The following is a 25,524-nucleotide window of genomic DNA, read 5'->3' on the forward strand; positions in this document are numbered from 1 at the left end:
ACAGATGTTTCTGTCTGCCTCTGTAGGCAGCATTTTTACTTTTTTGCAGCTTTTATCATTAAAGATATTGTAAATGACTTCTGAAATAATCAAGTGTGTCTCTGTATGGTACAGGGCTTTGATGGCTTTCTCCCCACAGTGCCTTCCAAACTGCTACGTAAATGTGATTGTGGCCGTGTCATCTGTGTACCTGGAAAAATAATTCATTTTGTTGTTAATGAAGGTCCTACGGCACAAATTTATTAAAGGTATACTTTTCCATGGGATATAATTGGGTCGATAATATTAAACTCATAGGCTCATTATTTAATTGCAAGGGCAGATTATGAATACAGCTTCTAAAATGTATTTTAATGAAAAACACTACATCCTGCCCTAATCATATCAACCTTATGCTATCTAATTAAGGATGCAAAAAATCATTAGAGTTGCAAAATATTAGTTCCAGCTCCATCAGGCTGCTAGCTGCCCCTTCATGAATATATATATTTTTTTACTCTATGATAAATAGTTAATGAGGTAAAAATGACAAAATTTGCATGTAGGCATATTAGTTTAACAGAGTGATGTCTTCCTGGTCTACCGAAAGTGACCTTTTTCCTATCAAAAGAATGACTAAAAATACTTTGAAATGATGGCATGGATGTCATTCCACAAATGACAAATCGCTTCTCTGAACAATATAGAAATTATAAAACGCAATAACCTTAAATTCTCATCATACTGTAAATGTGTCCTCTGCTGCTGCATTTATCAATTTAATAAAAGGAAATTAAGCATATTATAAAATACCCATTTATCGGGCAATTTTTAATCCAGGGAATAAAAATGAGAAGCACATGGTTAATAGCAAGAAAATATTGCAAAAACGTAGACCTATTTTTTCCAGAAGGTTTGACTGACTATTTACTTGAATGACCTCCATTTAAAATATATTTTTTATATGGAGTGATGTACGATATGACAGTCTTATGCTTGCCTTTATAAAAATTGCTCACAGTTAATTTGGTATCTTATTTAAAAATTAACACATTAATAATGCACGCAATAAGGCCTAGTGATGTGTCTTCCATACTGATTACTTTGTACAATTAGACATACAAAAAGAGAGGGACAAGATAAATACCTTATGCAAATTCATGGCAGGAAAAAAAGGTCTTTCAAGTATCTGCAATGCCTAGGAGCATAAAAGACCTGAAAATATAGTCTCGCAGGGAGATGTTCCATGTGGAGAACATATTTCTGGAATGGAGCAAGTTTTTATTATACAGCTAGATTTGCAAAATTGCTAATGAAACTTGATTTGATGGTTATCTTTTCCATCAAAGTAAGATAAACAAAAAATTGGAGCAGAAGGGGAAGATTTCAAATTTCTGAAGAACATCGATTCTTTTTTCACAGTATTTATGTTTCCTACAGATAGCTCGGGAGTTTTGGACAGTACCCTCCACTCAAAAATTTCCTTCATTGTGAAGTGGATCCTGTGCCCACTGAAGTGAATGACAGAGATCCCACTGATGCCAGTGATGCAAACTGTCACTCTTCCCGCATTGCTCCTATCTGCTTATATCGTATAGTCTGCACAGTGTCCCCCATAGAGAACAGGAATGTTTAACACTCACATCATTTGGTCAGGGCTGATATAAAGGCAAAGGCTTGAAATTATTGTGGATGTAGACAGAACAGGAATCAGAAACTTGAGGACTTAAAAACAAAATTGTGCATGACTCCACTTCCTCGAATGAGATGCATGCTGCTCCCTGTGCAGCACAGGGAGTCTTCCATCTATTATGACTGCACCCTCTGTGCTGCTGGATCTGGCTGAGGCTGGGTTCATTTTAAAGGATCTTGGACTAAGGTCGGGTACCCACATTTCAATGTAGCATTTCATACATGCCATTCTGCATACTGAGAGCAAAACTAGGCACTTACATATGTTGATAGCTACAGGTCATATTTTTCAGTGTTCTGTCCTCTGAAGTATGTCTCATTATATTGCCATATATCTTATTATATCTGGACAATCCCAATTTCATCCATTCAGAGACAGACTATTTGTGTACAGAGAAGTACTCACTTGGAGTACTGTGTACAGTTCTGGTGTCCTCAACATAAAAAGGACATGGAGCTGTTGGAGCAAGTCCAAAGGAGGGCCACGAGGATGATAAGAGGGCTGGAGCACCTCCCGTATGAAGGCAGGCTGAGAGAGTTGGGGCTGTTCAGCCTGGAGAAGAGAAGGCTGCGTGGAGACCTCATAGCAGCCTTCCAGTATCTGAAGGGGGTCTATAAGGATGCTGGGGAGGGACTCTTCATTAGGGACTGTAGTGGTAGGACAAAGGGTAATGGCTTCAAACTTAAACAGAGGAAGTTTGGATTGGATATAAGGAAGAAGTTCTTTATTGTGAGGGTGGTGAAGCACTGTAATGGGTTGCCCAGGGAGGTTGTGGATGCTCCATCCCTGGCGGTGTTCAAGGCCAGGTTGGACAGAGCCTTGGGCGACATGGTTTAGTGTGAGGTATCCCTGCCCATGGCAGGGGGGTTGGAACTAGATGATCTTAAGGTCCTTTCCAACCCTTACTATTCTATGATTCTATGATTCTATGATTCGAATTTTTATTTCCATTCTTTTCCATCTGACTATACCCCCATCCTCTCCTCCTCCCCCATTCAGGCCTTTCTGTACTGCTGTAAGAAATTATATGCTGGTAATATCATTAGAAATGTATTCAGCACTTGAAACAGAAAAGTAGTTGTTTGCAGTTGCCTTATCCACCACTTGTTGCATATGGTATTGGTAGTCCTGGCATGTAAAATGAGGTCCACTATATATATGTTCTTTGTTTGACCTTACTTGTAACAAAGGTAATAGAAACCAGTCAACAGTGGTTATGTTTTGACTTCCTGTAGAAAGTTCGTAAGTGAAAAAAAAAAAAAGGGTTATTTGCTTACTTGGGTAAAGCAAATAAGTGCTATCTGTATAAAAAGTGAGAATGTCTGAGGCAGGTGGCTGTGGTAGCGCATTCACTCCTTCAAACCTTTTCTGTCTGCTCTGTTGGAATGCAATGTGGTGCTCTGCGCTCTGCACTTTCCCACAAAAATTAAGCTTACTGAGTATCTGCTTTTTCATTCAATTGGCACATTCACCTTTTTATTTTTCCTTTCAGGGTCCAAACTGTCATCACGAAAAAAAGTGGAAAATAATTACAGCTGTGGCAGATGTTTATAACAGTGACAACTGAGGCTATATATTTATATAAACTGCTGATCTTTCAAAGGTAGCTATAGAGACTGGAAAACCTGCAGATCCTAATCTGAAATCTCTTGTTCCAGTGGGTTAGTAAAGAAAAGAAAACAAACAACTCCTACATACTTAAGAGGGCTAATTTGCTTCCTATCTGGAATCTGTTCATTTTCACATTCAAGCAGGAGAGTTACCAAAGCATTGTACACAGAGGCACTCATGGATGTATAAATTCAATTAATGAGCACTTTAACTATTGCCCAAGAGCTGTTTTATAAGATAGTCCTATGGGAATTAATAATGTTGATACAAAGCTAGAAAGCAAGGAAGAAAATGTCCCTCACAGACTTCTGACCATGTGTCCTGGGTTCGGCTGTAACAGTTGTTTTTCCCCTTCCCAGTAGCTGGTGCAGTGCTGTGTTTCAGCTTTAGTCTGAGAACAGTGCTGATAATACACTGATGGTTTAGTTGTTGCTAAGTAATGTTTACTCCAATCAAGAACTTTTAGTCTCATGCTCTGCCAGTGAGGAGGGGCATGGGAAGCCGGGAGGAAGCAGAGACAGGACACCTGACCCAAACTAGCCAAAGAGATATTCCATACCACAGCACATCATGCCCAGTACATAAACTGGGGGGAGTCACCCGGAAGGCCAAGATTGCTGCTCAGGTGAGGCTGGGTATCGGTCGGCAGGTGGTGAGCAATTGTATTGTGCACCACGTGTGGTTTCGGTTTGGGGTTTTTTTTTTCCTTTTCCCCTTTTAGTTTTATATTCTCTCCCCTTGTTATTATTATTAGTAGTAGTTTTATATTATACTTTAGTTATTCGACTGTTCTTATCTCAACCTGTGGGGTTTACATTCTTTTGATTTTCCTCCCCATGCAGCCTGGAACAGGGAGAAAGGAGAAATGAGTGAATGGCTCCGTGGTTCTGAGTTACTGGCTGGGCTTCCACCATGACACCATGTTACATCTGTTATTTTCAATTCTTTGAAAGCAATAATAACCAGAAGCCTCATTTGTGGATGGCATCCCTAGCACTGGACACTTTACAAACAGGTATATCTCCTGCACATCACAGCTTAAAGTCTGTATATGGGACTAGTGGCTTAATGGAAAAGAAAGAGGAATTATTTTGATAACCAAAGTAGAGCAGACCAATTTCAGACATCTACTACCTCCCCCTGCACATTTCCAGCTAAGCCCATTCCTCTGCGTGATTCTGGAAAGAAAGGGCCAGGAAGGAGAGCGTGACCGAAGTCACGTCCCCTCTTCCTTGCCCTTGCAGGGAGCACATTCTACTTGTCCATGTCCCCAGTTTGCTGAGCTGGCTGAGAAGTTATCTGGGGTGGTACTGACATTTAAACAAGAAGCAAGTCTCTATGACCAAGTCAAGAATCACCAGATGGCGTAGATAATTTTTTACATCAGTGATGCCGCTAAGCCTTTGGATACTAAGCAGATTGTAACCCCTCAGGATGTCCAGACAAAGCATATACAACCTCACAAAATTCTCCTGAACATTCTTAGCTTCTCCATGCAAAGAAGGACACTAAGAATAACCTCCTTGTATACATAAGTCCTTTTAAGTAATATTCAGAAATACATGGCATTAATTTGGACCAGTATATAACAGACTCCTTTTGGAGACTGTTCACCACTCACCATCCGTCTTTCACCATTGCTTCCTCTCCACTGCTCAGCCCTCTTCATAATGTAGCTCAGCTCCTGACTGGAAATCTCTAAGTCCAGAGGAACAAAGAATGTGCCTTCTTCACCATGAAGACGCCGAAATACATCCAAAAGCCAACCTTCACTGTGTAGCCTAAAGATAGAAATAACACATTTGGTTCATTTTTGAAAGGACTCTTCATGCAAAAAAATGAAAAAGGTGTCTTACCCTTTTGTTGACTTCTAAATCTTGGGTTTCCCTTCACAACTATGTTCTCTACCCATAAGTAAGAAGCTTCTTTCTTCTCTCCCACAGGAGAACCCTCCCCAACCCTGTAGAGAATTTACAATACCCTAATCAAATCACGTAAACTTAAGCAGCAATTTCTTTTAAATATTTCAAGACATTGACTTCCCCAAAAGATGCTGATTCCTTTCCTTCAGACATGTCCAATGTCTGGTAGCATTGAGCTCTCCTTAGCACTGGGCTGGGTAACTAGTTCCAGTGCTTATATGGAGTACCTCAGTTAGGCATAAATGGAAGTCCTGCTATGCCAGGGTTCAGTAATGGGTAAACCACATCATATAGAAAGGAACTACCCACCATTTTTTCCAACTCCAAGCCTGAAGTCTATACAGTCTAAACTTTTCTTGATATTAGAAAAGTTCATTTTGTTTATTGGCTTTGTTTTTCTATGACATTTCTGTGCTGTGGTAGGGAATTGAGTAAGTGCTACGCAGTAAAATTCTCTACCACAAGAAAGGCTTGCTGTGTGGTATTTCTTAATGTAGGTGAAACCAAGAAATATTGTGAGGCTTTTGGAAAAGCCTGGTGTCACATTTTTAGCCTTAGATGAACTCTAGAACTTCAAAACATTGCTGTTTAATTCAAATGAAACCTCTTCAAGTTCATCTCTTTCTCATTCTACTTTTATTCCAAAACCAGGGGTTCAGAAATTAAAGATCAGAAAATCTGGAATCTCAGTCTTGGATACTGAACTGAGGTCTTTCCTTTTGTACCCTCTTCCAAGCTAATACTTTATTACAATTCAGCCATTGCTTGGTGCCAATCTCAGTTTTTCTGTCCTTCCCAGGGTCTGGTTGGGTAGTCATAAGAAACTCAGGGATTGCTGTGTGGCACTGCAATCAACAAAAAGCCCAGGTTTCTCTGGGGCTGTACAGGTCTTTCATTTCTTGGCAGGTCTGAGAGAAAGCACAGGCAGAACTTCTTTGACCCTCTGACTTCCCGTCCTTCTTACGTATGGCAGCAATAGATGCAGATCTTGTGGCTGATCCGTATTCTTTAGTCTTGTATTGGCATGCATATGCTAACCAATATGTGTGTGGGTGGAGGGCAGTAAATCAGAATGAAGTTCACATTTACACTAGCTCTACCTCTCTCTTACAGTGCACACAGTAATTGCAGAGAAGCACACTCAATAAGCTGCTTAGTACTATTTTGCCCACAACTGAGATTTAGTGTGGAACAGAAATAAGAAGATACACCAACAGAAAGTATTTCAACTTGCTCTCAGGAGGAGCTTTAGCACTCTGTTCAAAGGGGAATATGTACTTAGGGTCAAGCTCTACATCCAAGAGTTTCTGTGATGGAGTAGTTATTCTGATACTGAAGTTTGGCAGCCTGGCTCAACATCAGATTAGGGACATATATCTCCTGCTTTGCTGCAAAGGAGCTCTCTGTACATTTTTTTCCCCACCCTCCTTTTTTTGAAACATTCTTTTTGAAGCTGTAGTCCTAAATTTGCTGTAGTTCCCAAGATGTCATTTTGGGATTTTCTTATCAAAAGAGGAGAGCAGCTGGAAGATAACCTAATCAAGATGTAGGAAATATAAACAAACCGGCTACCAAGAAATAATGGAAAAAGCTTTAAAGTGTGAAATGCAAATCATTGCTAAGGCAGAGTAGGATAGTAAAGTATCTTAAAGCACATTAGAGAAGAGAATATTTTTTATAAATAACTAATACCCTTTATAGAGTAATTTTCCAAATTCCACAGTATCTTCAAAGAAAAGTTTGTCTCTTAATCCCTGGATCTACATCAGATGTTTTTTTGACACAATAAATACATTTTTGCAAACATTGAATCAGAATTATCTTGTGCTCAGTTGAAAAACTAGCAATCCAGCTGGTAGGCTTTCTGGCCTTCTGCTCATCTTGAAACAGCAATATTCTATAGTGTTCATCTTTGAAATTCCAGGTCAGCAATTTAAATGACTGGCCACTTATCTCACTAAACAAGAGAAAGACCTTGCCATTTATTTAAGCTCACTTAATGTAACATTCTTATTTCAAATGAAGTAAAATTTAATGCAGTTAAATGACTGTCTATTTGCTGCCATAAACATTTTCTATATGAAGATTTTAAGCACATGATTCTAAACAATAGAATTAACTTTGAATTAATTAAGAATCATGAAGCCTGTCTTCCAGCTTTGTTCCTTTTGCCTAAAAGTACTCAGCCTGCTCCTGCTATCTACTTTAATTTCTTTTCGTTGACACAAAACGTAATAAAACGCTTCTTCTTGTACCTTAACATGGCTTCTTAGAAATATGACAGTAATAATTTCTATTGCTAATGCAATAAAGAGCAAAACAAAACTCAGGTGCTATTTTCTAGACATATGAGACCCAGTATAATAACTTACAAGTTCATTTATTTATCAGGAAGAAAACATTGAAGTGATTTGCTATCCGGAGTCAGATAAAAAAATGGGCTTCTCAAAAATTTACACAAACCAAAAACTGAAGGGTAGTTTCAATGGTTTAAAACAGTTTATTACATCTTCACTTGAGCCTTTCTCATCCTTTTTTGGAAAACAACTGTAAAAAATAAAAAATAGTTTTGCTGTTAACATTGAAAAATGTAGATTTTTGAAGATTTAAAAAAAAAAAAAAAAAAAAAAATTCAATACCAGGAAATTTAAACTCTTTCCAGCAGACACTTTTAGTTGAGATGGGTCTGCATTTTCTCACAGTGAAGAAAACATTTCGCCAGCAAATTCCTGACTGTTTCTGACATCTAGTAGAATTAAAAAGAAGGAATTGCAACCAATGCCTCTTTATTTTTCCAAAAAGTAATTAGAATATCTCTCCATGCCAGATGTACTACAGACTCCCAAGACTCCCAAGGGGAGCCAGATTTATTGAGGTATGTTGGTTTATAAAGGCACAAATAGATGCCTACTACTGCTTATGCCCTGCCTATGATTTCACTAGCTTGCTGGTTGTTCATCAGTGCTGCCATGAAGCTTTCTAGCTGTGGCAGAAACAGATACTTCCCCTACTTGCTTTGGTGGTCTGGTGGGTTCACTGCTCTTATCTCTTTTTTTATACACTGCTGAACACTTCTATTAAGTGGGAAATTGCTGAGTAATTCTAAGCAATGGCACTAACTCCACTATCTAAGAGCCAAAGTGTTCCCTGTGGACTGGTGTGTTAGGGCACAGAAGACATCCCTCAATATTTATATTGATTTACCTTACAAGATAAAGATGTAGTGGATGCCAGTGTAAACAAACAAAAAAAAAAACCCCAAACAAAAAAAACCCCATGTTTTCTGCATTTCTACATTTGAATATATTTGAGATACACCACCTGAGAAATATTCACACAAAGGGATAATACTGCCTTGATTATAATAATGTCTTATCTTGAAAACAAATTCTGATACATCAATATTCAGGAAACAATGTAATGACTTGCAGAGGTGCTTTCCTTAAAATATTTTAAAAGCTTTTAATGCTATCATTAGTGGATTGACAGTGTGCTGCTCAAGAGCCCTAGCCAGGTCCAAGATTCCCAATGTGCTGGTTTGTGGACATACAAGAAAGACAAAGTTGATCCAAATTCAGAAGCTCATAGTATAACTTCAGTCTGCACAGACTCCAGTATTCAAAATGGTTTTTGTTATCAAGCAAAGAACTTCAAAGACCTTATGCACTGTAACAGATTTTGTTATCTTCCATTTGCTTTTGTATTTTGCTATGAATCATTTTTAAAATGTGTCGAACTAAGACAACTTTTTTCCCCTAGTAACATTCTCCCCCAACCCCTTTATTGGAAAACATTATGGGAAAATTGATCCAGAAGGAAAGGAACCTTTGATGATCTTGCACCTGTTCCCCAGACAATGAAGATGTTGGTAATATTCTCATAAAAACCTTCCTTACAAATGTTTTAATTTAAATTAATTTTCCTGAGTAATAAACGACAGCAGCTAAAACTTATGAAGCTATTCAAAACTATTAAGTCAATGATTAAGAAGGCATTAACATCTCAAAAACTAATTAACTAGACTACCAGTACATTGGAGTTGTGTACAGCTTCCAGGAATGCAGAAGCTTTGAAATACTTTGCAGAAATTTAGATTGCCATTTATCTTTTTCTGCCTGCTGCAATGGAGTTTGTGGAAAGGAGGCTGGGGGATGATTCTGTCAGATGGAGGGCATATGCTGAGCTTTTGTTTTCTTACACCTGCCTGCATCTTGCTTTTCCGTACAGCTTATTATTGGTGCTTGCCACCACTCAGTGTTTACCACTGGGTGAACTGAGGGCCAGTACAAAACTCATACTGCATTATAGATGAATCACTCAGACAAAAGAAAATACACTTTTTTATTCAATATATTATGCAACTTATCTTGTTCATTTTCATTGTCCCACACCTGTCCTTAGTCACTAATGCAGCTAATGGTGCCTACTAGAAAGGTGGAGAGAAAGGTCATTGGTCAAATTTCCTGATGAACTGAATATTGATAATGGCTAAAGTCACGGAAAAATTATTTAGGTTAAGACATGTCATGCAGCGGGTTAAAACCTCAGTCACATCAAATCAAAAATCCTGTTTCATCAAAAGGCTGTAAGACTCTGTGGGCCACTGCAGACTCAGAGATTTTGCACTTCACATCATATGTTGCTTTCTGCATTTTATCTATTTCTCACAACCACCCTGCTTGGAAGACCAAAGTACCTAAGTAAAAGGTAGTACCTAAATAAAAGGTACATACACTTTAGAGCTTGAAGCCTTGACACGGACACCATTGTCTGAAGCCAAAGAAACAGAGGCTCCTAGAATCTGTGAAAAATCATTATATCAGCTGTGTTCTTGTTGAGGAAATAAATGGCTTTGTCTCTGACCCGCTGTGCCCAACGAATACCAGTACATTAAAGGTTAAGCAGGAGTTAACTCCTTCTTGATTGTCACCTTATTTTATCTAACAGGAGAAGGGATTTGAGCCTAAGGTCCTGAGGGAATGATGAAATAAGGAGACATACCTTAAAAAGTACAGATACAACACTGTTGATGAGATGATGAATAAGATTGTATAAAGCATCAGAGTGATTAAGGCTCCAGGAATCCATGACTCCTCTGCTCTTAGAAAGACCCAGGAGAGCTTGGCAGCATCAGCAATGGGTTTCTCTACACTGTTCCCAAGTCGCTGTCATGGGGGAAAAATCAACATAAGAAAATGCCAAACCTGGTTAGAATAATTACCTATAGGCACCATGAAAAAAACCATTATTTTCTTTATAAGAAGGTTTCAACTATAATATGTGGGGGACACAGCTTGAAATTTAGGATTCTGCTACACAGAATTTGAAATTAACCAGAAGATGTTTTCTGTTTTCTGGTTTACTTCAGTACAATTAAAACATAGACTATTTAAGTAAGTGGCTTATTGAACAAACCCCATGTCACAGTGAAAATACTCAATATGAGATTTGTTAACATATTTCAGGAAAAGTGGAATAAGAAAAAGGCTGAAATTCACCTTATTTCAATGACCAGAGGGGCATAATATTGAATAATTTATACTTCTGTTTTTAGGAGTGCTGAGTGAGCAGAAAACACTTGTGCAGTGCATAATTCCAAACTGACCAGTCTCAAAATGACTTGCCCTTGTCGCAAGAAAAATGCTGATTCCTTTCAGACTCAGCAAGTTACCCAAACATTTTGAACATGCACACTTTGGAAGGTGTATACACACCAATTCCCAGCTTCAGATTGGGTCAGTGTTTGGTGCTACTGCTGGAAAACAGAATTAACCATCATGTTATCTGAAATGCCAAATGGAAGTGTCAGGGCACCTACTGCTTGTTGCTAGCTGACACCTAGCATAGCTTTTCCACTAGCCTTGCAAACAACAGCATCAGTCAAAGAAGGTAGTGGATTCACAAAGCTTGACTGATACCCAATGAGGTGAGAAAAATGGAGAAAGCAACTACAAGTGAGAAAAATGGAGAAAGCAACTACAAGTAGATCAACGGGGCACCAGCAGGGTTTTGCCAAGTTTTGCTCAAAGGAGCTGACCATTCTTCAGTGCAAAAGAGACAAGTTCCCCCTTATGAAACAGTATTTTAATTTATGTACATGCATTATCAAGTCTGTCTGCAACGTTTTAAGTCAGAATATCAGATCTTCCCTTTATCCTCCATTCCTAGTATGCAGTCAGTCCAGTTTGGGAAGCCACAAAGAACAGCCTATAACACTGAAGAACCAACAAACATCAGCCCTCTTATTTAATTTTCTTCTTTCCTGAGAAGAAATAGAGTCTCAAAGAGACCAATACCTCTGAAGAGACCTGACTGTATCATACTCCCACTGCTGTAGCAGAATTAAAGATACTTCTTACCTGTGCAAAATAGCAGCCATAAATTGTACCATTAATAGCTTCTCCAAATGTACATGACTGTCATACTACCTACTTAGTTATGCTATTAATAGTTTATGTTCAAGTGCTCTGTAATAAAAAACCACATATAAATATTTTCATTCTACTGAAGATGAAATAAATCTTTAGCATACTAAATATTGGTAAGGAATTAATATTCATAAAATTAAAATATTAATTTAATAGGGAATAAGGTGGTTTGTTCATTTTTGCAAAGATTCCAAAAGAATCCTGAAGGTTCTGTAGCACTCTATGTTTCATTATACTTCCAGCAAAATGCAGAAAAAGGTTTTCCAAAAATTTATTATTGTCTTTTTTTTTCCTCCCCCATATCTAGTTCTTAAGAACTGGCTCCTGTATTGACATATTATTGCCCTCTGCTGGATCGATTTAGAAGAATTCAGCTACATATCATAGGTCTTCTACTGCTCAGAGCTAAAATAAATTTCTCTCTTCCCTTTTTGCTTTTTAAAATGACACAGTGACAGCTATATCCATATTAAATCACATTGACACATTTTTCAAGGATGTGAAACTCCAACACCAAAAAATCCAGTGTTCATTATTCAGAAAGGGAGCCTGTGACCTTTAGGCTTCAAGGAACCTGCACCTTCCTGACCAACTTGTCAGAATTAATCCTTAGGAAAAGTCAGATCTTTCTCCCTGTTTTTAGCTACCTTTGCAGTGACATGCGTAGTAACAGAAAGACAGTTACAAATCTAATGATGAGCTATTCAAGGACTGACATTCTTGAATATATTTCTGCTCTCTTTGCAACACTGGCAGGTTTCTGTAACAGAAATTACAGATCCCAGGAGACAGGTAATAGCATATACAGACTAGTCACTAATTCAGATCTGTCCATATTTGTTACAAAATATTAAAATACTCTGGTTCTGTTCTGTCTCTCTGTTCTATCTTCTCTTCTTGCAATAAAAGCTGGCTCACTTCACTGCTTTCTTACCAAAGAGATTCTCTACCAAGTCAAATCCTCTGCACAGCAGTCACGTCCTGACATTCCTCCAGAGAGGCAAATGTCTGAATGGCAAATAAGAATAAATTTCTCTCTTATCCAAGCAGTTCTTTCTGGCAAGGCAAAACCGGTGTGGGGGAAGTGTACCTTTCTATCAATTTTTTCAAACAAAGACATTGTGCCAATCCTTCTTGGTCCTCAAAGACATGATCTAAGAAAGGTATCTTCATTTTAAATTGTTTAATTAACATTTGTCGACATCTATCTCAGGCACTTATCACACCACAGAATGATGGTTACATGAGCGCCTTGCAGTTTGTAATGTTTTTTATGATGACACATACCCATGTGGCTAAAGAGGTGTTACTCTCTGCATTTTAGAATCTACAGAGAGCAAAGTGAGTGGTCCTGGGAAAACTGGCAAAACTAAAACTTGAACTGCATTCTCCAAAATCATAGGAATGTTTCTTAACCCTGGAACATCATTCTACAAGCTGACAGTAAAGCAAACCCGAAATCACACATTTGCCATAGTATCTGTCTTGAACACACACACACACCCCCCCCCCCACACACACCCCCACACACACACCCACCCACCAAATTTGCAACTGTTCTCTAGTCTTCCCTTAACAACAAAAAAACATTAGTTAGTAAACAGAGAAACCTCTGTTTCCAGGGCTATCTGTCATCTTTCATAAGTATTAAGGCCATTTAGGATAGTAAAATATATTCTAGCACTAAAATAACTCATATTACCACAACACAACATTTTTAAAATGCTTGATCTAAAATAGATTGGCAAGTAAATCTGAAATAGCTGCTGAAATAATGCCAGGAGAAAAAAAATTACAAATGGAATAACAAAAACACATGTAAGAGATACAGTTTCATTTTGGGAAAGATACACACAGTATATTGTGTAATATTTGAACAAATGAGTTTCTACCAAAGATAATCTTGGTGAGTAAAACTACCAAATTTTCAGTATGAAGTACAGAGGGAAGTGTGTTTTTTTAATGCTGTAATGAAAATCTTAGTTACTTTATTCGTATCTCATGTTTCCCTCTGACCAAGCCCTATTAAAATTGATAACGAATCCAGTCTGGTAAGAACTGAGCACAATTCCACTGAAGTCAATGACAATGACACAAGTGTGGGAAAGACAGGCTTTTCCTCTAGGTTTTATGAATACACCAGTATTAGAGGGGAGAAAAAAGCCTTTTAAATATTTAAACATATCTAGCCTGAATATTGGGTAAATACCCCTTTTTCTCTTAGGAAAAAAAATCTTCATCAGAATAATAACAATTAAAATTCAATTCTATGCATGTTTTACACCACGAAATTATAAAACAAAAAAAGCAGGCTGTCCAAGTGAAAACTTCAGTGTTTTGCCACACACAAAATATTCCAATTACCACTCAAGTGAGCTGCAATTAAATTTCTTGAACAGCTGAATTTTACTTTTCAAAACCACTGAAATGGGAAATGGCATGTAAACAGTGGAAAATTACATTTTAACAGGACTTCTTAAAAGCAGAGCACAGGTTAGATGAGGAACCAAGAGACCTGAGAAAACCTGATATACAACAAGGACTGTGGATTACTGCTTGATCTGAAGTGAGCAACAGAAACAAAGATGTCTTTGAAAGACAGCCAAGGGCAGAAAAACAGCAATACCACACCCCCAGAAAAGCTCTCAGTGCTCTGCACCCATCGAAATGACCCTCTGTCACCTACACAGTGAGAGCCAAATCTGAAACACATATTTCTGGGAGATTGAGCATTACCTCGGATATGACAGAAGTCCTCAGCCACCAAAGTACAGATGGGATACACAGTGCATACATAGGTAGATTTGGGAGCTTTGCTCTTACAATTTTACATATGATGAATCTCTTCCTTAAAGATGTCAGTCTTTCCATCTCAAGTCTTTTTAGGTGTGCCAGCAAATTATATTAACTACCCTACATGTCAGAGAAGTGCACAATAACCTCTATTTTTTTCATCTTGTCTGTTTCAGTGCTTAGAAAAATCTGAAGCGCTAATAACCAGGACTGCTCATTAACCCATCTCCATTAACATCCAAAATTGCAGTAATCCTTTTCAAAGCAGATGCAATCACTCCACACTGGTGGATTTACTTTCTTATCACCATATATGGCTAGTAGAGTGCTCTTAATTTTATGCAGAAACACAGTGACTCCATTAGATGGGAATTTTGTTAATAAAAAGGTAATGTATAACATTATTATTTAATTTCTTTTTAACTTTCATGTTCCATTGCCAGGGGTGGAATTTCATATCTTTCAGTGATTCACTGAATAAAACAAACTTCTACGTCAAGGTCTCATGTCCAAGTTATTTTAAGTGACTTACCCCCAGGAATGAATCCACTATGAACACTGCCAAGGGGTCTAGCACTGTCCAGAGTCCCATAGCTATGATAAACTTTGACAAGAAGGAAGGGAATGAGTCAAACAGCTGCTGACAGCCCCATCTGATCAGGACCATAAGAAGCAGCCCTGTGTTCAAGGTTAGGGGTCCCACCACAACCATGATCAACTCTTCACTGGTCCGCAGCAAGGAGTTCTGGTAGCATAGTTCAACAGTATGAGGGAAAATCTGGAATCTGTAAATAAGCAAAAGGAGAGAGTTTGTCTGTGCTCCTGGACAAACCATTAAAAATAACAGAATCATGCATACAGCATGTTGCATTGCAAAGTTGCATCCCTGTCTTGGGCACAACCCTCTGACCAAAAACTGTGAAGCTACTCAAAAAAATAAATATTTTTTTCCTCCTAACTCCATGTCCTTTGATCCCCTCTGACTTTCAGTTCAGTGGATGCACATCCAGGCCCTTGGGACTGTCCAGGCAAGGGCTATACTAAGACGTCAGCTCCCAGAAGCACCAATGTAAGCACAGGCCCCAGGAGCTCACCTCTCTCTGCATAAAGTGGAAAATGTGATATGGAAGACACAGCTTTTAACATCCCTAAAGTGGCTAGAAGTTTTCCTCTTGCCACCATAGAATGGTGGGATTTGCAAAGCTCACACAATGAGCAAATGCGCTGGCACTGTAGGAAGCAGGAACTGTGTGGTATTGTGCGCTACATATAGATGCTGAAACTTAAGGCAAACATTTCAAGCCAATTGAAGTGGCTTAAATTCTTCTCCTAACTAAAGGTTAGGAGATTCTCACTTTGGTTCTGACTCATGAACAGTCCCACTGTATTTGGTGGGACTAGAGAGCCCTCAACTTAGTCTCATGTTCTGCAGGCACACAGCTACTGACTGGGATGCTGATCCAGGGCATCTTGGCTTGAGAACATCATTCTTTATCTAGCTGACTGCTGAGGACAGCTGTGATTAGTGGCTTTGAACATGACCACATCTCTCTCGTGTTGCTTCCTTCTGTTATGTTTCTTTTGCTCTCACAAACTTTGGATCCTTGGCCTCCCAGAAGTTTTAATTCCAGCTGGCCGAGCCCGCCTGGGCTGTGCAAGGCCAGAAGTGAGAGATGGCTGCCTTTACATTAAGATCTAGAAGACCACCTTAACAATAGCCAGCACTGTCCAGTCTACTTAGACACCTTGTTCAAATTTTAGCCAGTAATCCCAGCATCGCAGCAGACATAGCTCACAGAATTGCATGTTACCAGCTCCTACTGGCTGGCTCAGGTTTGCATCACACTTGAAAGTAGGAAAAAAGTTTCTATTGGAGAGATCTTCCCTTCCCTAAGCATGACTGATCTTTTTTGCTCTGTAAACCCATTCTCTATCCCACAGCAACATATGGAGAACCAGGTATATATCACCTTGAGGACCTGTTCTTGATCTGTTTTTCTCATGTCAAGTAATGACAAGCAATGATTTTCCTGGAACTCTCTAGGGTTCTGATTCCTGAGCTAAAGTCAATGCATCATACAGTTAAAATATGTCAACCCATTGTAGCCCTCACAGTAACACTGATATATCAAAATTGAATTCTTCAAAGTATTTTACACATAGATCACTTTGGTAACATCAAATATCTTTTAAATGCTTCTTTAGTTTTGTGCACTTCTTAGTTATTTTGAAATACTTGATCCAAAATGATAAATGATTCCTGAGGAAGATACATAACCTGCTGAGTATCTCAGAAGGGACAGAGGTAGGTATGCCACAAGATGTACAAATGGACACATCCTGTTCTGGGTTGAAAATTCACATTATTAACAGCTTCACCTTTCTGTTAGGGTTACATTTAAATATCAGATCTTCTGAAGTCTGGATGTGGTCGTTGTTCTCCTACTCTCTGCAGCCTCCTATCAGGGCTTGCATGCAGAGCCCTCAGCCTAAGAACATGAGTTTGAGACATCATGACTCTAAACACTGCAGAGGAACTGCCTTGAATCAAGCTATTTGTAGAAACATTCTGTCAGAGAAAGAAGGCAGCGGGACTTACTTTGTGACAGGAACTGAGATGGACTGAAGGAAGAGCCATTGGCTCAAATAATGCAGGTAAAGTCTCACAAACCAAAGCAAAACCACCAGCAGCACGAGCAGCCAGAAGCTTGCAGAGCGCCAGTTTCCACCTCCCAGCTCTGAGAAAGCTGCGTACGCCATGAAATGGAAACGCTCAGCCACTTGTCTGGACAGTTTCACTCCAGCAGCAGAACGGCAGCTGGAAATGTATGGAAATAAAACAAGGAGTCATTTGGAAAACCATATAAGAAATAGCAACTGCTAAAATACTGTGAAGTCCTGTTATACAGATAAACATTGCACAGTTTCTGATTGACCAATGTATCTAACAGTAGAAAACACATCTTTTCTGTTGCAGTCTAGGCAATAAGTGGCTTCCTCCCAGAAATTATGCCTCTGCTTTTATAAAGAAAACAACAAATCACATTTGAAACGAGATTTTTAAAAGTCTTTTGCTTTCATTTTAATTTTAATTTTCTCACAGATTGCTCTTCAAGGAACACTTTATTGCTTCTTTTTCTTCTGAGAAAATGGTAAAAGAACTTGTCATATATGTACTGAAAAAGTATTCATTTTATTGAAAAATGTGAACAGCTTGTTGGCATTTGAGTAAGAGAACTTCAATCAAATATTTCAGCACACAATGTGGGCTAAAACTCCTCTTTAAACTAGTTTCAAGTGAAAGAGAAAATAGAAAGCAACTTGCACTGTACAGTATTCTGCTACTGAGTGTGGTGTGATTTGCCCTTTAAGCTAATTACTATAGTGCTTCAAAGGCAGAGGGAGAGAGGGGGGAAGGAGAGAAGAAATGAGATGCAGAGATGCATACTTGGCATTATGTTTCCAAGAAACTGGAGTCTCTCAGCTGATTCAAAGCTGAAAAGACAGTAGCTTCTTTGACCTTTTGAAACTTTTAACTGTTATGCTTATTTCCACTGATTTAAATGACTAAGCAGCTGAGATGCACTCTAGAACTAAATACGATGTCATCGTGCTCAAGCTGTTATTTGTATTGATTAAGGCTTCTGAAAGTTCAGAAATATAAAGATCTTTTGGTGGAAGAAAATATGCTGGCTTTTTAAAGTGTAGCATATGACTGGAGAAGAAGCAACAGCAATACTTGCTCTGTGTTTTATACTCTTTTAAATCTTTTATACTCTTTTAAATCTTTTATACTATTTTAAAACATTTTCCTGCCTACACATATGAATTTCTTAAGTTGTTGCATACGTTTCTTTCCCCAGCAGTCACAAAAATAACTGCAAACAGCAGTGGAGGGAATAAAAGGATTCTGCGTTTGGTCTAGGTTTGCATGAGCAGCAAAAAAATAAACTCAAACTTGCCAGCCATAAGTCTGGATTTTGAGACCAGCCTTGGCATTATGCTACTCCTGATCCTCAGTGTTGGGCAGGATGCATGTGCAGTAGGAAAAGGCATGCTGTCAGCCAGCCCTTTTTCTCATGAGAAGGCTCAAGCTTTAGTTACCTGTTTGCTTGAAGAACAGGAGGAGTCGTCAGGGACACACCACAAAAAGCATGTTTTATGTCACTAACCAGGCCCCAAGTACAAACCATAAAAACTTCTCACAGAAGCATCTGCTGGCCTGAGATATGTGATCCTTGCAGTGACTACAGGTTGATCTGTCAGGAGTTTTGAAGGGCTTTTTAAGACACTGCAGTCCACTTTGCTTATATCCTAATTAGTCACAATGTCCTACTTTACAGACTTCAGGTCACATTATGAGTCACTTTCCTCGTATCGTAATTATTTACCCAGAGCAGCCTACAGGAACATCACAAGACATTTCACAAATGTTATGAAATCATAGTCCAGGCTTGTGTGAGAAAGAGGCAAAGAAAAATGTAAAATAAGAAATATAATTGACTGTGGTACTATATTACAATAACCATGGATTTCTTAATGTTCTGAACTCTGAAGCTAGGTTGCTAGAAATTTTTGTCATCTTTAATAATTTCCATCAAAATCTACTTTCAAGGTATTCAGACTCTGAGGAGCATTAATAGGGCAGGATTAGCCAACAGTTATTTTAGTTAGACCAAATAGTTTGTTGTTTGTGAAAAAGAAAAGGGGGGAGAAAAAGAAAAGCTATCTTAGCTCATAATACACTTCTGACCCTTCATCAAACAAGCAGAATTACATAGATGTCCCACCCAGCCTCGCCCATGTCAGAAATCCACGCCCCACAGGGATCCCTGCCAATCTCCATCTCTGTGCCAAGAGCACAAGCAACCATGTATTTTCCACAAAAGTCTGGATTTAGATCACCACCTCATTTCATGCAAGAGTCATTTGCTAGTAGATTACTTCGGGTCAATTTACTAAATTAAGCTACTTCTGAACAAGCAACACCAGAGTGAACTGTTCAATATACCACCTGTAAATGTTTCAAGACATAAATCCTTCCTCCAACCCAACACACAGATTGAGAAGGAGGACATGCAGCTCAGAGTGCTGAAAACACGGAGTCTTATTTCATTCACAACAGTCCTGAAGCGCCAGAAACACTGAGAAACAACAGTGACCAAAACACCGGCTTGGGAAGGTAAGATAACTTCTTCCTCACAGAGGCAGGATCTAGCGATGCAATCAGTACTTCCACAGCAGTTTCATGAATACCCTTACTCCAGGTCTGTTACTCATTGTGTGGAAGTTGCTTGTGTAAGAACCATGATCACACCATAAAAAGTGTGGCTATCAAACTTACCTAAGACTCAGGCAGCAGTGAAAATACTCAGCCTGTGCCTTCATCGCTCTATTTCTCCCCAGCCTACTTCCACTTTCAAGCAGTCAAAAGGGACCTAATGTCTCCATCTGTGAGATGATGGCTCTCTCAGCCAGGGGAATCCACCTACTCAACAAACTTTCAAAGGAAAGTAGAGAAATTCAGGACGCATTTGCTGTTATCAAACCCTAGAAGCCTTCTACTGGCAATGACCCTGCTTAAACAAGCAGGGAATATCTATGATGTCTTTACTATGGTGCATCTTTCCTCTGAAAAAAGCAGTAGCAGCCCAGAAACTTCACAGAAAGCCAAGCTTGCTGGAAGTCAAAGAAATAAAGAAAAATAAATCCATTAGGTAGAACCAAACAACACTAATTTTTACTTTTTGAAGAGCAATTATTTTTTAAAGACTTCATGATTTTCATCATACACCTTGATCATCATTCCAGCTTTTAAACCGAAATTAAAGTCCTTATTGTTCAACTTTTCAGAAATCCACATTCTGAGTGTCACTTCTGTGCTGGCTTGTACTTCCCTGTGACTGTGTAACACCTTGACATGAACATCATCAGCCAGCAGTAGAAATTGGAGGAAAATACAGCATATCCAGTGACTCAGGGAAGGCCCCAACCCATAACTGGAATCTCTTTACTAACTTTAAAACAAATTCAGTGGGCCCCAACTTACTTGTAAGTTACAGCAAACTATTCCTCAGTACTCATTAATCATGCTATAAGGCTGTTTACTGCTTGTCACTTCAAAACGCTGGGATAAATTATATCCTTTATTGACTGTTTTGAAGAATGAAGAAAGGAAGAGGCCAAAACATGAAATGAAATGCACTAAACAAGTGGAAACAGCCCCTTTAAATATTTTTAGCTGGTGCTACTAATGAAAGCTCGTGGGTGGAGTGACAGTGCTGGCAGATACAGTTTTCAGAAGAGATTTATATAAAGTTGCTGTAGGGCAGAGAGCATGAGTATTACCTTTCAAAAACAAAACAACCCCCTCACCCCACAAAACCAACAAATCTCAACCCTTGGGTGAAAACTATATAAATCTCCAAATGAGAAGCCACTTGAGCAATGGATTTATCCATGATTCCTTGGATTACTGGTAAGTAATTTGGCTGAATGTTTCTGTTCTAGGGCATTAGTTTTGCATTTTTCTTTGCAAAATGTTGCAGTAACAAATAGCAGAGACCAGATTACCATAAAAGCAGGTCAATTATTTCAATGATGGAAATTGTTCAGAAGGAAAGAAACAATGCACAGATTCTCTTAAGCTACACTTGATGATGATGACAGAAAAGTAATGGCTGATAGAAGGCAGTGTGTACTGTTGGGTGACAGCTTTGCTGCTGACAAACTACGGTGAACATTTTTATAATGCCCTGCAAGAGTGACACTCACAACTGATGGTGGGGTAGATTCTCAGCCGATGCTGCTCCAGAGCTACAATGGTGTATACCAGCCGAGGTATTCAGGATCTAGTCCTGAACATATCTTTTATTTACATTGCATAAAATAAGGCAAAATAAATGTTTTATGTTACCCATACAGCCAGAGAAGATCTAAAGAGCAAATGCAGACATGAATTACTTTATGCAAATTACTTTCAGAGAATCACAGTCCTAGCAGCCTAAGAATCTGTTCCACATATTCACTCAGTTCGCAAATAAAAAAGAGACCCCTCCCCATCATCACCATAAATGGTAGGTATTTAAATTTGGCTGTGAAGTCCTTTATGGCTTATCAGAGTAATGAAGAAGCAGGGAGTGCTGCCCATTGTTACTGCAATAAAATGCTATCGCTTTCAGTGGAGAAGCACACCTGTATCTGAAGGTACATCTGAAAATAATACACTAATACATGTAGCCCTTAAAATGGAAACCAGTTAAAAGCACCGCTGATGAAGAATGAAGCAGAATAGAATCTGGTTCATTCCATTTTGCACAACATAAACATATACATAAAATATACAATTTTATTATTATTATTATGAAGATTTTATTATTATTCCTTCTGCATAGTATTTTTTTCAATTGTGGATCTCATACTGCATTACAAAGAAATTGTCTTTATCCCAGGCTATACGTTGATGGTACAAATGGCTTTGCCCAATAAGCAAACAGCAGAGCTGTGAACTGAGCTCTGCTGAGTTACAGTCCATTATTCTATCCACTGGATTCCTGATAAAATATTTGTATGCAGAGTGAATATTACCAGGGAGAACATTTGCCTAGGATAAATACGCTGTTTTTTCTCATCTTTTTCCAAGACACACCTATGCTTCATGGTCTTCCGCTTGCAAGTGCCAAGAAAGCAGGTACCACAAACAGTTACAAGGGCTATCTAGGGGCTATCTGCAGTAAGACAGGTGGCAAATGACCTGAGGGGACATTGGGTAATTCCTTAACATACAAATGCTCCTAGGAGAATTTGTTCTACAGTTTGCTGAAAAATCCAAAATCATGGTACAGAAGAAATGCTGGAAATCATGACAGGTTTATTTTTCAGGTGCACCTGTGGTGGAAAAAAGAAACTGCCAGAAGCATGCAAAATCCAAAAACACTGAAGAAAGGCTTTAGGAATTAAGCATCCTTTCAAAGCAGGAAAAATAGTCATCCAATAGCTGCAATAATTGTTTTGGTTTGCTGCAAAGAACATGACACAGGTATGTGAATGCACCTGGCAACACCCACACTGCCTCACCAAGCTGGGAAGGAGGAGGGTGATGGTAGCCGAGTTCCTTCCAAGGTCCAGGCTGTGCCAGCTCACGAGGAGATGGCCAGCAGGCAGCAAGCTCTGGATCAGCAACAGCCCAGGTGTTTCTGCATCACGTGCATAGCCAGAAGCCAGAACAAACACATCAGCTGAACTTTTCCCACAACTTACTCATGCCAACAAGCTCATGGGGATATATGCTGGCACAGCTGTTGCCTTGGAGGGACCACTGTGTTCTTCCATACTGGGGGATAGACACTATGGGTCAATGGGCCAAGACGTATTCATTAAGGAGGAAGGGAAGAAAGTGCTGTCAATTTTGTGTTCCTCTGGATACATCTGTGCTAGACTCAAAATGGTGGACACTCAGCTTTCGCTATGAAAGAGTTTATGACAACAGCAAATTGGCAAACAACAGCAGGTTTGTATCCTCAGCAGTCTCTTTACCCAATGGTGTAAGGCTGGCAGAGGACCGCATCTCCTGCCTTTAGCTAAGAATTTCCTGAGGGAATTAACTGAGACATTCATAAGAAGAGATTTCATACCAAGCTGGGAAAGGAAGCATAGGAGGAAGGAAGAATCACAAAATGTAAGCAGAGTGGCAATAGTGCTGGAGGACAGTGTGGTTCCTTGTAGAGAGCTGGCAGAGCTTTGCACATTTCAGCTTTGAGCAGCATCTGACAATGACAAAGCAATAATGACAAAAACCAAATTATTATCGTCACGCCTGCAGTTTAGGTAGGCAACTAAAACTTTGCCTATTTCATGCTTAACTGCATTTTCATGAGCCTATTGGCTTGGCAAAACAGTCTGGAAATCTTACAAGAACAGACTTTGTTGAAATATTCCAGCCTGTCTGCTTCCAGCTCTGGATGGGAACAAACATGAAACAAGGAAACTCGAGTGCAGCTTTCAGAACTTTTAAGAAGCTCTGGTTTATATTTCATTCTAGAAAGGAACAAAAGGCAGCGGACAGTCTCTGTTATTCATCCTCACGACACGACTAGGCCGGTCAAGAAGCAAAAGAAAGCATTTAACTCCTCCCCTACTTCTTGCCCTCTGACTGCTTTAAGTAAATAAGAAGACAGTTAATGAATGAGTAAAAGACATAATCCACATAGGGGAGGATGTGAGATGTCAGCAGAGGTATAGATCTCACGAACACAGCACTATCTGTAAAGCTGTTCTACCAGTAAGCAAGCGTGAATGCTCAACCTTGTGCATGAGCAATAAAACAGAGTTTAGGACCTGGAGAAGTACTTTACAGGGACATCAGAGTAATAAATACACCTTCAAGGTCATCTCAGTTAAAAAGAAAAGAAAAACTAAAGGAGAAGAGACGTTAGGCTTAAAACATCTATAGAAGTTCAGGAGAGTCTAGATAAAAAAGCCTTTTATTTATGTTAATAGCAGCAGTGTACTCTACCCAGGAGAAAAAGAAATACATACGTATATAGGTAGGACTCCTGCTTAAGCTGAGAGTCCCCTGTACCTGATGTATAGAACAGTTTCTACCTTGACACAGAAAACCTCCCCAAGGACATTTGCTCTGTCTGGAGGAAAAATGCAATCTTCCTCCTGACCAAATACATATCTAGTTCTGAGAGCCACTAAACACTCAAACACCATCTGTGAGCTGTGCATTCATCTGTAACACACCAATTTAGCTGGCAGGCCATTGGGAAACAAGAGTCTGAAGTTGCCAAGTTAAAATGGCAACCCAGTACCAGTTGAAACTCCAACAAACAGGTGAGAGCTCCAGTGAGTGTTGTAGCAGAAAACGATGAAGCTTCAAAATAAGAAACAGTCTTGTGGTTGGGGGGGGGGGGGGGGGGGAGAAAGAAAGGAGGGAAGGAAGGAAAGAAAGGAGGGAAGAAAGGGAGGAAGGAAGGAAGGAAGGAAGGAAGGAAGGAAGGAAGGAAGGAAGGAAGGAAGGAAGGAAGGAAGGAAGGAAGGAAGGAAGGAAGGAAGGAAGGAAGGAAGGAAGGAAGGAAGGAAGGAAGGAAGGAAGGGAGGAAGGAGGGAGGGAGGGAGGGAAGGAAGGAAGGAAGGAAGGAAGGAAGGAAGGAAGGAAGGAAGGAAGGAAGGGAGGAAGGAGGGAGGGAGGGAGGGAAGGAAGGAAGGAGGGAAGGAAGGAAGGAAGGAAGGGAGGAAGGAGGGAGGGAGGGAGGGAAGGAAGGAAGGAAGGAAGGAAGGAAGGAAGGAAGGAAGGAAGGAAGGAAGGAAGGAAGGAAGGAAGGAAGGAAGGAAGGGAGGGAGGGAGGGAGGGAGGGAGGGAGGGAGGAGGGAGGAAGGAAGGAAGGAAGGAAGGAAGGAAGGAAGGAAGGAAGGAAGGAAGGAAGGAAGGAAGGAAGGAAGGAAGGAAGGAAGGAAGGAAGGGAGGGAGGGAGGGAGGGAGGGAGGGAGGGAGGGAGGGAGGGAGGGAGGAAGGAAGGAAGGAAGGAAGGAAGGAAGGAAGGAAGGAAGGAAGGAAGGAAGGAAGGAAGGAAGGAAGGAAGGAAGGAAGGAAGGAAGGAAGGAAGGAAGGAAGGAAGGAAGGAAGGAAGGAAGGAAGGAAGGAAGGAAGGAAGGAAGGAAGGAAGGAAGGAAGGAAGGGAGGGAGGGAGGAAGAAAGGAAGGAAGGGAGGAAGGAAGGGAGGGAGGGAGGGAGGGAGGAGGGAAGGAGGGAGGGAGGGAGGGAAGGAGAGAGGAGGGAAGGAGGGAAGGAAGGAGGAGAGAGAGAAAGAGAGAAAGAGAGAAAGAAAGAGAAAGAAAGAGAAAGAAAGAAAGAGAGAAAGAAAGAAGGAAAGAAACGGAAAAAAAGGTGGAGGAGGGGGTGCCAGGGAAAACGCACAGCTTTGATCTTTTCCATCCTGGTCTTAATTAACAACAACATCTCACTAGGAGCATGGGTCTGTACAGCTACCTTCCTTCAGTGAGAACTAACAGACTCATGCCTGCCTTGTACAGAGCAGGCAGGAGACACATTGCACATCACAGTCCTACATTTCAGAAGGACATTTTTCTGTCT

At 39.7% G+C, this 25,524-nt stretch overlaps 1 protein-coding gene across 1 annotated transcript in view; it reads right to left on the minus strand.

Annotated features, from left to right (window-relative positions):
* Positions 1-25,524, minus strand: part of OFCC1 (orofacial cleft 1 candidate 1) — a 167,098-nt gene that overhangs the window by 39,320 nt on the left and 102,254 nt on the right. Inside the window, exons 17-20 of the mRNA XM_030479996.1 lie at positions 17,026-17,244; positions 14,959-15,211; positions 10,207-10,370; positions 4,905-5,064 (exon numbers count right to left, since the gene is read on the minus strand). Of these exons, the coding sequence (XP_030335856.1) occupies positions 4,905-5,064; positions 10,207-10,370; positions 14,959-15,211; positions 17,026-17,244 (796 nt within the window). The remainder of the gene's footprint in view (positions 1-4,904; positions 5,065-10,206; positions 10,371-14,958; positions 15,212-17,025; positions 17,245-25,524) is intronic.

Source organism: Strigops habroptila, chromosome 1 (assembly GCF_004027225.2).
Source record: "Strigops habroptila isolate Jane chromosome 1, bStrHab1.2.pri, whole genome shotgun sequence".
Classification (NCBI taxonomy): domain Eukaryota; kingdom Metazoa; phylum Chordata; class Aves; order Psittaciformes; family Psittacidae; genus Strigops; species Strigops habroptila.